The sequence below is a fragment of the Juglans regia genome, chromosome 16 (genome assembly GCF_001411555.2).
Source record: "Juglans regia cultivar Chandler chromosome 16, Walnut 2.0, whole genome shotgun sequence".
NCBI lineage: Eukaryota > Viridiplantae > Streptophyta > Magnoliopsida > Fagales > Juglandaceae > Juglans > Juglans regia.
In genome coordinates this window covers 19,333,369-19,348,794 of record NC_049916.1, presented here as the reverse complement: position 1 = coordinate 19,348,794, position 15,426 = coordinate 19,333,369, and the positions used below count along the sequence as shown (strand labels likewise).

The following is a 15,426-nucleotide window of genomic DNA, read 5'->3' as shown; positions in this document are numbered from 1 at the left end:
CAAAAGTAAGATACTTTTCCCACTTCGAGGGTGAGATTTCTCCAGAAGAAAAATGAGAGAATGAAAAAGTTCTTGTCTGATTCGATAAAAGAGCATCATAGTAGCAGACACTCTCTACATAGGGTTGCCCCCACACTCGGCTGAACTACTACAAGAATGATAAAAGACAATTAAGAGCAAAGGGTCAAGCCCAATAGTCTTTACAACCCATTTAATAAACTATCAATATTTAAGAAAATAAAAACAACTAAGACATAGAGCCCATAGCCCTGGCCCATGGCTCATTCCTTCCAACACTTAGGTCTTCAGTTAATTCAAGTACATTGCATTAATTCCATCATTCTAGAGACTTCACTAGTTCAAAAGACTTTACCTTGGCCGTCTCTTCTACGCGTGTTACAATTGGCCAAATTAGGCCGGATGAGGAACCTCCTTTGCATCAAGTTTACTAGATTCTGTGCCTAGGTGGTGCTTGATCTACTACATCTAGCTCTATAGAGCCATTGGATCCGCCCATGGCTCCCACTGGCTTTGATTGGATCTGTCACAATAGGTTTTTTGACAGGTTTTGATCACCCCCCAATAGATGATTATTTCGAGCAAGGGCCAAATCAATTTATTTTGCAATTGTTTTGACCATCTTTTTGGGTTGCCACCCCTGTCTAATGGCCGGAATTATGTCTAATGATTATTTTAAAAATAATTGACATTAGAGTTTTAGAAGTTTAGAGTTTATATTTTAGAATTGTCTTAAATATAGTGTTTCAAGGAATTTATACAAAATGAGGTAAGAGTTTTACTGTGCAATTTTCAAAACCATATCCCTTAAAAAGAGTTCATGCACATGGCTTCAAATCTTTTTCTTTCATTTTTTAATAAATTGTTAGATAGTTTCACATTTCGCATTATGAATAAAGTGATATTTTCATCCTATCCTAAGATATCATGTAATTAAAATTAATCATACAAACACGAGTTTTAATTAATATTTACCTGTCGCATCTCGGAAGACTAACTAATAATTACTCGCTATTTCCCCATACTGTGCATGTGGAGGACACCCATGTAAATGATTATGAGGATTTGCCATGAGTATCCTGTCCTCACACAAACTGAAGTGATCTACCAAATATGTGGCTGAACTAGGCAAAAAATTCCAAAACCATAATAATGTTACCATCGGAACTAGGAATGCCAAGGGGGAGGGAAAGCCAAGCAAGCTCTGAACAATGTTTCTACTATTCATGCGAGGGTCGTGTACACAATCCTATTCAAGAAGCAATTTTGAAAGCAAATTAAGTTCAGTACATGCAATGCATTTGTTGGGATTCCAATGAGTTTAGAGGTCACTTTTTCTTTTTCTTTTTTTTCCTCTAAACAAGCTCAATATATCATATTTAAAGGATACAAAAATACATGAATAACGGGTAGGGAGACTTCGACAAACATCATTTCTTAACTAGTGCAATACTATAAAAAAAAAAAGAAAAAGAAATTGACATGTAAACAAATAAATTCCTACCCTTTCTCACTAAGGGGAGCCGCACAAAGTGGCAGTTTTTATACAATCCAAGAGTGAGATTGTAGTCCCATGATTGAAGGCCATAGTGATTGTAGTAACTGTATTTTGTCTTGAAGTGGTTGTTGGGGAAGTCCATTGCCTCGTCTTCACGATTCTATGGCCAAATAGGATAACTCTTATAATAAAAATCCAAATAAAAAATCCTAACTCTATTGCGTTATATGTTGTTGCAAGACTCCACACTCTTCTAAAGGAATACATGTGGTTCTAGTGTAAAGGGGAAAAGTAAACAAAATAGGGATCATGGGTTGTGGCAGAAAGAGATCACCAAGGGACAAAAGAGGGGGTGGAGATCATTGGGCGCCAACGGTTCAAATTGTTTTTTTAAACTCCATGGATATAAGAGTATCCCAACAAAATTTAGGAAAATCAGTAAGGAAAGCATTAAGATAGAGACGAAAATGAATGGATTACAATTTAAACCAACTCTAGTAGACTTCGAAATCTATGATAGAACGTGGGACCTACGCGCCTGTCTCCATGCAGCCACAACGGTCACATCTGAAGGATCTGATCATGGCGAATCCGTTGGTTCGACGTGTGTGGTGAGAAAGGCTTCTGGTAGAGGAGGCGCGTAAGGACCACGTGCGGCTGTGGGTGGCACGTGAGAGTCACGCATGGAGATTTTTAGAAAAATGCCGCTTCTATCCGAGGCATTAGTGGCCTTGGAACCTTCTCCTACAATGCATGCCTCTCGAAAGTTGTCGAAAAACTGTAGATTTATTTATTTTTTGGCCTTGGAGGAAATAAAACAACTAAGAAAGTGAAACTAACTTTATAAACAAAGTAGGTAAATGGGGAAAAAGGAGAAGGAGGAGGAAGCCGAGTCTTCCAATTCCTCTTTAGCGAAAAAACCAGGTTTGGACTTTGAAGACTTTGCTCAGAGAGAGAGAGAGAGTGTATGTGTGTGTGTGTTCAGGGGTCACTTGAAGGGTGAATGGCATTGATGTAACGTGAAGTGCAAAACTTAAGAACTCCCACCCCACAACCCCTAGCTAAATAAGAGTGCATGGCTAATGTGGAAGCGACTGACTCTTAGGCAGATTTGTAGGTTTACTCATCCATTGAGTCTAATTAATTTTAAGATATATCATATATGAAACTTCAAGATTTGAGAGCTTGTGCAGGTTGCTGATCAATGTCCACATGAAGACTATATATTTGATGGTAAAAAATGATTTTACTTAAAATTGAGAATAGAGAAGCCATTGAGAGTGCTCTTAGTGAATCTGTATGTGAAAGGATATAGAGAAGTCATTGACAGGGTGTTCAGAACTCTATAAATGAAAGAACTAATATCGGGGGGGGGGAACACCTTGAAAGAACTCTACACAATGTAGAGAAGTTAATTGAAAGAACTAAAATATAGGACACCTTTTTTTGTTACATAATTTAAAAGAAAGCAAGATATTCATTGTGTATCCCAGCAAGTAGAATGTTACTATAGTCGACCCTAAATAGGGATAATTTCCAGTTGCCCCCTCCTACCCTTTTTATTTACAAAAAAAAAAAAAAAAAAAAGTAAACCGAGTATACTTCATTACAAGAATACCATCTAACACCTTGTAAAGGACACTGTCCCTATTGATTTAAATCTCCTATGAGATGGAAACTTCATGCTCATTATGATAGCGGCAATCTAAAGTTTAAACAATGCATCCTATGTTTGCTTTGAAAGCTAAATAATGTTCCACATGATTATTATTATTATTATTATTATTGTAGTGTTGCAGCAACAAAGAGTCTTGTCATGATATATTATTGGAACTGGAGAGGCAGAGCCTATGGATGAGTTTGAAGTTTTTTATGCTAAATCATTTGTCAGCCGTCTCTTTAGGTGTGCACTTCTTTATATCCACAGTATAACTACTTTTTGTGGCTTCACTTAAATTTCTTGCAAAGATTATAACTACTTTTGTAAACAATCACCTTTCCGACCAGGCATGGGTGACTTGTCTGGATTTATCGATGGATCAGCTGTCTTGGCTTCAGCAACAGCTTTCAGAAGGAATCTTTACTTCAAGTATTATGTTTGTGGTGTTTCAAATTTCATTTTGAAGGCAACATGTCTTTTATCTATTAAATCTCATATTCGTGTAACACGCCCACATTACTCGGATCAAGTAAATCATCGACTTTTTTTTTTTTTTTTTTTATTATTATTGAAATGATCTCCAGAAACTGACTGCAGCCAAAGATTTGAACCAAAACGAGAGGTAGGGTACAGGCTACAGCCCTTCTATGTATCCTGCACTTTTATATATATCCTACACGATTTCTCACCATAGCCTATTTGCTGAGAGAACAAGAAAATCATGTCCTCAAAAGAATCCAGATTACAGTTACATAATAGCAAACAGAATCAGAGGGATACCCATGCGCACACACACACACACATATATATATATAAATATATATATACCGTTTGTTATTATAAACAATCCCGCCACCCGCCCCCAACCAAACTTTACGACACATGCAAACCATATCTTCAATTGCAAAACACTCTCAAACTTCTAGTCGTGTAGTTGATTCACAAAGAAGAGGAAGAAGAATCAGAGAAAAGAGTAAGAAAAGAAAAGCCACCCCCCTAAAAAGTATACACTAATTCTGAGTGATATTTGCTTGAAGGAGGCCATCCCTGATCTGTGCAGCAATGTCTTTCACAGCACCTGGTCCATGTGGGATGAAAACGGAATTGGATTTCGAGGATGCACCAATTTCTTTCATCGTGTCAAAGTATTGAGTCACCAGAACCATGTCCATGACATCCTTTGATGTAGTCCCAGGAACATTTGTAGAGAAAGCCAGCACACTGTCCCTCAGCCCGTCTACAATGGCTTGACGTTGCCGAGCTATGCCAAGCCCGGACAGATACTTGGACTCGGCATCTCCCTCAGCTCGTTTGATTTGCAATATCTTCTCTGCTTCGGCTTTCTCATTTGCAGCCACCCTCATTCTAGCAGCTATTCATTTAAAAGTGAAAGGAATTTATTATTGAACAAAGCCTCTTTTACAACACCACAAAATGTGAAAGTCGTTTTCAATTTTATTGTTCCAAATAATACTATTGACCAAATTCATTCTTGTTTCTAAGAAAATAATTAAATTAAAAAAAGGAAGAAGATATTCCAGTGGAAAAGGGATGCATAAATTATACCGGCATTTATCTCATTCATTGCCCTCTTCACATGCTCATCTGGTTCAATATCCACAATGAGAGTCTGAACTATCTCGAACCCATAAGCAGACATCGCCTATGCATATAAGTTTCAGAGATAATTTTTTTTTTTTTTTTATAGGTAATCAAAGATATTGTATTCATAGAAATAGGCAAGGCCCAAATACACAGGAAGTATACATGACAGTTTTCAGAGATAATAAAAAGAAAATGTTATAGTTTCTGCAAATTGACTAATTATAACCACATAAGTAGATAGACAGCTACCTTTTCTAGTTCCTCTTCCACAGCTTTTGCTATTTCATTCTTCTGTTCAAAAACAGAATCCAGCTCCAACTTTGGAACACTTGCCCTAATAACTAAACATAGAAGCCCATTAGTTTCTCCAAAACATGATCTACAAATAGGCACGCTATAGCTGTCTTCAAGGCGAATATGCTTAGTAGTGATGAAAGCTTTTCTCAACCCAAAAATTATTCTACAGAGAAAATCTCATAACAATGCTACATAATTTTTCCTTTTTTTATTCTCATAATACTTCAAATCAGACATGATTATGATTACATTTGAAAAGAGCATCAATGGTCCTCTCCATATGAACATATTTTACTAATATTAATCTACCATCCGAGTCCAATGTATGCAGATAGATAATGATGATGCTTTATGCAAATCGTGACGAATCTGTCAATTGCCCTAGTATAGTTGTTTCGTGAAAAATAAACAATTCAATTTTTTTAGAAAAACCTTAAAAAAATTCCATACAAGGAGAGACTTCTTTTTTTTATATGCAAGTAAAAGTAGGAAAGACTTCTTAGAAAATACTTCTTTAGAAACTTCTATCAAATAAAAAGGGACCATGGGACATGTAATAATAAAGGATATGACCTTTTGTTTTCATTATAAAGACTGAAACGACTAACGTAATAGCTTTCAAGGTCAAGTCACACATCCATACCATCAAAGACATAGGATTGTATTTGTCCTCTGGTATTGCTGAGTTTGTAGAAAGCATCTGCAGCCTTCCCTATTAAGGCCCGGTATTGAATAGAAGCAACAACAGTAACAAAGACGTTATCCTGACAATATACCATAAATCAGAAGCATATAAAGTAGTTTGGCTTTCTGTTCCTTAAAAAGGGATAATGTTGTAGCCTAGGCATCGAACTTGATTAAAAAAAAACATACAGGACACCGAGTTAATTAGAATCAAGTTGTATGGTTTAGAGGTATGGTGCCGAGACATGCTTTTATTCAATGGCTTGCAATAAGAGGAAGAGTGAAATTGTGGGAGAAATTTCTTGGGATTGGCTTCATTCAGCATGTTAATATTTCTTAGTTGTGATAGAGAAGAGGAAAACCCCACTCACATTTTTTTTCTTGCCCATTCTCTGAGAAAATCTGGTTTTACCTGTGGACAGGTGTAATATCCTCTAGTCACAAAAAAGTTGGGCAGAAATGGTACAAGGACTAGATGCTCATTTCAATGGGCAAGGTTTAAAGCACTTAACTATTAAACCCATGGTAGATGCTGCTTTCTTCTTTATTTGGAAGGAGAGTAACTCCAGGCTGCATGCAGGATCTCCCCAATTAGTTGAGAAAATGTTATGGGATACATTGTTTTGGGTGAGGAATAGCATAAATTCAAGGGAGGGTTTTGCTCTCGCTCAGGAAAATGCGTGGCTTGTGTGATCTTCTGGGTTTTCTCAAAATATCCCCACTTCCGCAGGATAATTTATGGAATTTGTGTTGTTTTATTTTATTTTCTATTTATGCCCGTTCCATTGCATTTACTGGCACTAGATGGTTTTTGTTATGCAGGCCAGGTCATTCTGGATTGGCTTGTAGCTGTGCTAATATGGGTGGATTTATGGGTGTGCTGAAACTAGTTAAGGGGAGATCCATCAATATTGAGCTTTCTGGATGGTGGCTAGACTATAGCCATTTTCTGTTTATGCAGGAGAGGGCTGCATGGATGTTGTATATAGGTATTGGAACGTATCTATGGCTGTTGCATAACCGCTGTTGATTAGCTGGAATCTAGGAAGGGGTTGGGTTCATTCATGTGCTCGGTAGTTGCATGGCATACTTCTGCTGTCAATACTCTGGGGCATGCCCACTATAGTTTTCCTTTTACATGATTCTTTTTCAGTTAATACAAAGTTACTTATCAAAAACAAAAAGAAAACTTCCAAATAATATATGTGACATTCATAAACTTGAAAAACAAATTCAGGTAAAATCGTAGTATATCAGGTAAAGTAATAGCACTGAGCATGTTCCTGGTAAGTCAGTAACACCCAATAAGTAAAACGGGATTTACTGAAGAGAAAAATGAAGTGAAAATAAGGCAAAAATAAGTGAAACAGACCTTTGTCTTCGTTTCACATCGAACATCCAGCTGCTGCACACGCAAGGAGAGATGGCCAGCTATCTGCTTGCCCAAAACCCATGGCATGCAGTGACAACCAGGCTCAAGCACATCATCAAACTTCCCAAAAGTTTCTCTAATGGCTACAGTTGACTGGTCCACTTGAACACAGCATAAAAGTTGCCCCATTTTTTATCCTACAAACTACAGTATCAGCTATGGAAATCAGTTACAGTAGAAAAGCAATCTTTAATATGCACAATTGACAAAAGACTTAACAAGGTCTGTGTTCCACATGAAAGAGATAAAACAAAAAATATATATATAAAAATAAAAATAAAAAATCACACAACAACCACTAATAAACGAATGTAAAATTTTTTTAGATAGAACTAACTGTAAATATTTGGGGAAAAAATGAGAAAAATGAAGAACCAAAGTATATTTGAAAAAGAATTATGCAACAGGTGCAAATCAAACTAGTTATTAAAAAAATCCTGAAATTATGATCACATCTATTAACCATAATAAACTTGGTGCATCCGGTTCAGATTTTAATTGTCACTGATATGGCTGTCATCTCAGTTCTCCAAATATTAAACTGTATCAAAAGGTGAAACTCATCTCCATAAACTTAAAAGCCTCAAAGTAGGTATCTACTTATATAAAAAAAAAAAAAAAAAGTAGGTATCTACCATAAAATTGGGTTCCTGATTCCAAAAAATGCAATAAAACATACACCTCCAGCAGGATGACAAAATAAAAACTACGAAGACCAGTGTTTTTCAAACACTAGTTAATAAAAAACAATACCTCGTGTTCTTCCAAATCTTTTGTAAGAGAAAAAGGGCTCTGAAACGATAAATGATTATCCCCTATTGAACGTTGATATCTAAAGACAACCGTTTTCAATTTGATTCTGATTATCTGAAAGAAGCATGACTATATACTGAGAAAAAAACCACTTCCCCAGGTAATAGCAGGACCAAATAATCCTACCTCTAACCAAAACAAATACCATAGCTCTAACGAACAAACTACAAAGCTTGCCTGTCATACGCAAGGAATGTATATTAAAAAATACGTCAGAAAATAGCATAAAGAAAAAGATATTATATATAGATAGCTATTATATATAGATAGATATTCAAACAAGGTAAGTGTAGAAAAAAACTTTAAACATCACCGTGGTATTCAACAATTATATGGTCATCAATGACATCAACTATAATAGAAGAGGATTTAAAATAATTGACTTCATGCTAAAGAAGCAAGGCAGTAATGCTCAGCCAGGTATGAATCAGAACAATTAGAGCCGCACAACCAACTGCCTAGCAAGGAGGTTGACAATAAAGAATGTTACGCAACAATGAAATTAGTCTAGTTTATGCTGCTCAAACTATGAAACTGGAAGAAACTAGATCAGTTGATCCTATTCTCAAAGACCACAACAATAATTAGTAACAGCCTGTTATGAAGCCCACGAAGCAGTGAGTTGGGCTTCAGCGTGGAGGAGATCGTGGGCCGTGAGATAGGTTATGAGAAACTGAAAGAATAAAACGCTGTGTTGCGTAGCGACGGTTATAGGCATTGTTATCCTTTACTTTGTTGCCTTCTTTAATTACAGCTATAGAGGAACACGTGTAAGGCATATATGAGCCAAGTTAGTTAGTGGCAGACCATATAGTGGAGGTCTGGAACGTGTGTGAGGTATCTCTGGAATTTGTGGAAACCAAAATTGTCATGGAGGAAGGTGCGCCTCGAACAGCACCTATTTTCATTGTTAGTTCGATCCCTGTCCATCGTCTTCAACAAGCTTCACATATTTAACTATTCATTAACATACAATCCTCCATTTAAATTCATCTAATACTTGAGCCTCATTACAGTGGTATCAGGTCTACGATCCTATTCCAAACTATCCCACCATTCATTCTTCTATCTTCTCCATTACTCATACTACCATTCCCTTACAATCATTCATCCAAATACATTCATTCATGGCTGATAACACTAGATCTAAAAGCCAAGAAGTGTTGCAGCGGCAAGAAGCTCAAGAGGCTCGGATACAGGCCCAGGAGGAACGTATGCATGCAATGCGTGCGGACATAGCACAATTGACTAAGATGGTGAAAACATTGGTCACGAACCAAACAGCACAAGTTGTTCACCGAGAGACATACAACCAGCAAGACAGGGAATTCCAGGAGTTCAGGCGTGAAGGCCCGAGAGGGGTGAAACTGGATTTTCCTTACTTCGATGGCACCGATCCAGCAGGTTGGATTTTCAAAGCTTCACACTATTTTGATTATCATCAGACACTTCCTGCACAACGATTGTTAATGGCATCATATCACATGAATGGGGATGCATTAATATGGTATCAAGATGCAGCGGAGACAGCACAATTTAACAACTGGGACACTTTTTCTAGAGCCTTATTGCTTAGGTTTGGCCTCACAGCCTATGACGATCCCATGGAGGCACTTACACGCCTCAAACAAGTGTCTACTGTGGTCATCTATAAGGCTCAATTTGAAGCCCTCTCAAACAGACTTAGAGGACTCACTGAATCACACAAGCTGAGTTGCTTTCTCAGCGGATTAAGGGATGAAATCCGTCTTCCCGTGCGGATGTTCAACCCCTTGAGCCTTAATGTGGCTTTTGGGCTTGCCAAAATCCAAGAGGAGTACCTGTCTAGTTCAAGACATTCAAGCAAGAGCTGGTTGGACAGAAACACCCCAGGGAATAGTTACCCTCAGAGTCAGTTCCAGGCTGCTGGTCCGAAACAATTCAAACCTAGGAGAGAAATTCCCTCATCTCAAATGGATGAAAAAAGGAAAAAGGGCCTATGCTACCATTGTGAGGAGAAGTGGAACCCTAATCATGTGTGCAAATCTCCAAAAGTGTATGTATTACAAGGGTGTGCTGAAGAGGAAGAAGATAAGGGTGAAGAAATTTTTTTTGATTCACATGACAAGCAAGAAGGCCAACAACCTGAAACCAACTTGGAAATATCCTTAAATGCCATCACAGGAACCCCCAATCCTAATACCATGCGAATCCATGGCTTTATGGGTGGAGTGAGGGTGCTGTTTTTGGTGGATTCAGGGAGCACTCACAACTTCCTGGATCCTTCTATTGCCAGGAAAGCAAAGCTGAAAGTGAATACCAATCAAAAGCTCAAGGTCCGAGTGGCCAATGGTGAGTTGATCACAAGTGAAGGGGCGTGTACAGCCACATCAATCAGATTACAAGGTAACCATTTCACTACTTCTTTTTACTTATTAATCTTGGGTGGTTGTGACGCTGTTTTGGGTATACGTTGGCTGGAAAATCTGGGCAATATAACTTGGAATTTTTCTAAGTTAGTCATGCAATTTATGTGGCAAAACAAGTTGGTTGAGCTGAAGGGTCTCCACTTGGGGAGACCATCGTTTGGAGAAGGAAAGCAAGTCCTCTTGAACAGCATGAATGGACCCAAAGGAGTTTTGATCCAATGTTCTGCTGTCCCACCCACAGTCCCAAACCCAAACACAATCCCAAACACAAACCAGAACCAAAACAGAGAGCTCACCGTGTTGTTACAACACTTTAAACATGTTTTTTCAGAACCTGTAGGATTACCACCCAAGAGAACTCATGACCACAAAATTCCATTAAAAGAGGGCACCCCACCTATTTCCACAAGACCATACCGATACCCCTTTTACCAGAAAACTGAGATTGAGAAAATAGTCACTGAATTGCTCAAGTCAGGGATGATTAGACCCAGTTCTAGCCCATTTTCCTCACCAGTTTTACTAGTTCGCAAGGCGGATGGGAGTTGGCGCCTATGCGTGGACTATAGGGCCTTAAACCAAGAGACGGTGAAGGATAAGTTCCCTATTCCCGTCATTGATGAGTTGTTGGATGAACTTTATGGTTCCGTGATTTTTTCTAAAATGGACCTAAGGTCCGGGTACCATCAAATCAGGGTGGTTCCTGAGGATGTTCACAAAACTGCTTTTCGCACTCATGACGGACACTATGAATTCTTGGTAATGCCCTTTGGGCTCACCAATGCCCCGTCCACCTTCCAAGGGTTAATGAATGAACTTTTTAGACCCTTTTTGAGAAGGTTTGTACTAGTTTTTTTTGACGATATATTGGTGTATAGCCAAACTGTGGCAGACCATCTAGAGCATGTAAAACTAGTGTTGGAGGTTCTAGAGAAAAATCAGCTTTATGCTAAGCTGTCCAAGTGCAGTTTTGGGGTTCGAGAAGTGGAATACTTGGGACACAGAGTGTCGAGTGAAGGAGTTAAAGCTGACCCGAGCAAGATCATTTCCATGGTAGAATGGCCCATCCCCACCAACTTAAAAGCATTGAGAGGTTTCTTGGGCTTAACGGGATATTACCGTAAGTTTATACGGCACTATGGCCTCATAGCTGCCCCCTTGACAGCCCTATTAAAAAAGAATGCTTTTACTTGGAATGCCTCAGCTCATCAAGCTTTTCAGCAGTTAAAAGAGGCTGTGTCTCAACCTCCGGTTTTAAGACTTCCAGATTTTACAAAGTCTTTCATTATTGAATGTGATGCAAGTGGGTGTGGTGTGGGAGCTGTACTCATGCAGGCTGGACAGCCCATATCCTATTTCAGTAAGGCCTTGAAAGGTAAGGCTTTGGCATTATCCACTTACGAGAGAGAATTATTGGCTCTTGTCATGGCTGTACAAAGATGGAGGCCCTACTTATTGGGCCAATCTTTCACTGTTAAGACGGACCAACAGGCCCTAAAATACTTGCTTGAGCAGAAAGTTGGAACCACGGCACAACAGAAATGGTTGACAAAACTGATGGGCTACGACTTTAAGATTGAGTTTAAGAAGGGGAGGGAAAATAAGGTGGCGGATGCTCTTTCTAGAAGGGATGAAAAAGGGGATGCAGATGCAGGTGTGCTGGCCATTATTTCTTTTCCCACATCCGATTGGATCGAAGAGTTAAAGGCGAGCTATTCCTCCTCACCCGAGCTGCTGGAATTGTTAGCTAAGGGGCAGGCCAAGCTAGAGCTGCCTAAGGGTTATACAATCCAGCAGGGGCTGGTCCTAAAGAAAGGGAGGTTTGTGATTAACCCCAGTTCTTGTTTTAAAGCCAAGGTATTACAGTTTATACACAGCAACCCGGAAGCAGGCCATTCAGGGTTTCTAAAAACATATCAAAGAGCTAAAAAAAATTTTTTCTGGCATGGAATGAAGAAGGATATTAAGGAGCTGGTCAAAAGCTGCGAAATATGCCAAGTTAATAAACACGAGAACCTCTACCCAGCAGGTCTGTTGCAACCTCTACCCATTCCAAACCAAGCTTGGGAAGAAATTTCTATGGACTTTGTGGAGGGTCTCCCTATCTCTCAGGGGGTTAATGTCATCCTGGTTGTTGTGGACAGATTGACTAAATATGGCCATTTCATGGCCTTGGCACATCCATATACAGCGGTCGGAGTAGCTCAAACCTTCTTAAGAGAAGTGTTTAAACTACATGGATTTCCTAGGGTCATACTCTCAGACAGGGATCATATTTTCCTAAGCACCTTTTGGAAGACATTGTTTTCACTGCAGGGCACTTCTCTAAACTATAGCTCAGCTTATCATCCGCAGAGTGACGGGCAGACAGAAGTCCTCAATAAGGCAGTGGAGGGTTATCTAAGATGTTTTGTGGGCTCTAAACCGAAACAGTGGTCGCAGTGGCTTCCCCTTGCCGAGTGGTGGTACAACACCTCGTACCACACATCGGCAAAGATGTCACCTTTTGAAGCCCTCTACGGCTATCCATCACCTCGGCTCATTACATACATTCCGGGTACCTCACCAAATGATGCGACAGACAAAATATTGAAAGATAGAGAACAGATCAAGCTCCTACTCAAAGAAAATCTCAACTTTTCACAGCAAAGAATGAAAAAATTTGCAGATCAACGAAGAACTGAGCCAGAGTTTCAGATAGGGGAATGGGTGTACCTCCGTTTGCAACCATATCGGCAGAAAACAGTTGTTGCAAGGAAAAATTTGAAACTTTCCCCCAGGTTTTACGGGCCCTTCAAGGTGATACAGCGTTTGGGAACGGTAGCTTACCGCCTTGAGTTACCTCCGGAGTCGAAGATACATCCGGTTTTCCACATCTCGTGTCTCAAGAAGAAGCTGGGTACTCGGATCCAAGCACTTCCGTCGCTCCCTCCAGTCAACGACACAGGCGAGGTGCAGCCCGAACCCGAACTGGTGGTGGAACGCCGAATGCGGCAACAGGGGAACAGAGCTCAAACCATGGCTTTGGTGAAGTGGGTAGGGTTATCGGCAGAAGAGAACTCGTGGGAGTCACTCCAGAGGCTTCGAGAAGATTATCCCCACCTGGTGGGCCAGGTTCTCTAAGGGACGGGATCTGTTATGAAGCCCACGAAGCAGTGAGTTGGGCTTCAGCGTGGAGGAGATCGTGGGCCGTGAGATAGGTTATGAGAAACTGAAAGAATAAAACGCTGTGTTGCGTAGCGACGGTTATAGGCATTGTTATCCTTTACTTTGTTGCCTTCTTTAATTACAGCTATAGAGGAACACGTGTAAGGCATATATGAGCCAAGTTAGTTAGTGGCAGACCATATAGTGGAGGTCTGGAACGTGTGTGAGGTATCTCTGGAATTTGTGGAAACCAAAATTGTCATGGAGGAAGGTGCGCCTCGAACAGCACCTATTTTCATTGTTAGTTCGATCCCTGTCCATCGTCTTCAACAAGCTTCACATATTTAACTATTCATTAACATACAATCCTCCATTTAAATTCATCTAATACTTGAGCCTCATTACACAGCCAAACGCGCGTACATTCTCCTTCCGCATAACAATTATATTTTCTTATTGAAACTGTAGATTAGATCAGCAGAAGTCATGATTTGAGATTATCTTGGGAAAAAAAAAAAAAAAAAAAGATAGAACCTATGCCATATTCACCTTCAACACAGAGAAAAAGGTCCGACACCAGCTGACAGCAAGGTGTCGAAAGAACAAAAATGTTCCAAATATAAAAAGAGAAAATAAACAGCCTGTCCTATGTCAATTTAAACACGCATGGATAAGACCAATTCAATTCAAAGAAATACGGAAAAAAGTAATAAACAAGTAAAAAACCAAATGTATACAGGCAAACTAGGATATTTGAGACTTTGAATAGATAGCGTCAGCCTCTTGAGAATCGATAGCAAAAACCATTAAATATGGTAGCAAGAACAAATAATTACTCTTAAGTTTCCATAGAAATATCGCAGAATGGTGCTCTCGCATGTCCGTATCACAAAGCATATAAGCAAAGAAAGAAGCGAAGCAATTCATAACCCAGGAAAAAAAAGATAAAACAGGATTAAGAAAAATTGACAAACAACTCACCAGAGAGTCTTCGTAACCTAGTAAGCTCTGAGCTCGAAACTTCAGCCTCCGAGAGAGAGAATGGAATTCACAGAATCGGAAAGGTTTTCATTTTATATGATATTAGTGGGACAAGACGCGGAGTAGAATTGCGGAGAAAGACGATCAACGACGAATTGCGGAGAAACAACCAGGATATGATATGAGTGCTAAAATTGGAGATGCTTTGATGGCATAATGCACTTTATGGCTCCACACGCCTCGCGTTATCACGACGAACGTTCCCTGCAACGGATCGGATTCTTGAATCCATTACGCAGTGAAATCTCCGGCTTTTGAGGTTAGGAAGCGTTTCTGAAAAATTAATCAAATTATGGAACCTAAACAACAATAATGATATAGAATAATGTTAGGTATAATCGTTTTGAAAAAGTGTAAAATTTATTATTAAAAAATTAATTTTTTTTATAAAAAATTTATATTTATTTATTTTTTATAAAATAATTACATGACGCTTACATATTTAAGTATTATTTCTCAATAATATATTATTCGACAAGTCTTGAGCACCTATTTTATTGAAATAAAAATAATAATAAAAAAAAAGGTGAGGTTCATTTTTTTAATAAAATGTTTGTGTATTTGAAACTGTCTCTAACGTTATACGAAGAATTCTATTATCAACTAAAAAGCACATCTAATAAAAGTATTGAATTTTAAAATTTGAGTCTTATAAATTAAATTTTATTATTTAAATTATATAGTAATCTATTTTATACATCGATTTGATAATAGAATAAGTAAATATGTTAAGGAAAATATTTTAATCATAAAAAAATTATATAAAAATAATATCACAAAATAATGTGATTTGATGTAATTCGTCAAATTATAAAATTATTTT

General features: G+C 38.6%; 1 protein-coding gene across 2 annotated transcripts; it reads right to left on the bottom strand.

The window, feature by feature from the left end:
* Positions 1 to 4,048: 4,048 nt before the first annotated feature.
* LOC108989798 (hypersensitive-induced response protein-like protein 1) lies at positions 4,049 to 14,914 on the bottom strand. Of its 2 annotated transcripts, none has more exons than XM_018963542.2 (6): positions 14,544 to 14,914; positions 7,135 to 7,338; positions 5,722 to 5,842; positions 5,031 to 5,122; positions 4,743 to 4,839; positions 4,049 to 4,548 (listed from the first exon to the last, which is right to left on the bottom strand). In XM_018963542.2, exons 2-6 carry the CDS (start codon positions 7,321 to 7,323, stop codon positions 4,187 to 4,189), a joined length of 861 nt encoding a protein of 286 aa, XP_018819087.1. In that variant the 5' UTR covers positions 7,324 to 7,338; positions 14,544 to 14,914; the 3' UTR covers positions 4,049 to 4,186. The 2 variants fall into 2 exon arrangements, with proteins under 2 accessions (XP_018819087.1, XP_018819090.1); XM_018963545.2 differs by having other exon boundaries at positions 7,135 to 7,331; positions 14,544 to 14,900.
* Positions 14,915 to 15,426: the final 512 nt, after the last annotated feature.

Bases quoted from the DNA above. Each gene is read 5' to 3' on its own strand.
- LOC108989798 (XM_018963542.2), bottom strand. From the start codon at position 7,323: ATGGGGCAACTTTTATGCTGTGTTCAAGTGGACCAGTCAACTGTAGCC. The intron at 5,123-5,721 runs GTATGGATGTGT...TTCTATGTTTAG, and splicing joins ACAATCCTATGTCTTTGATG to TTATTAGGGCAAGTGTTCCA. The intron at 4,840-5,030 runs GTAGCTGTCTAT...TTATATGCATAG, and splicing joins TGGAAGAGGAACTAGAAAAG to GCGATGTCTGCTTATGGGTT.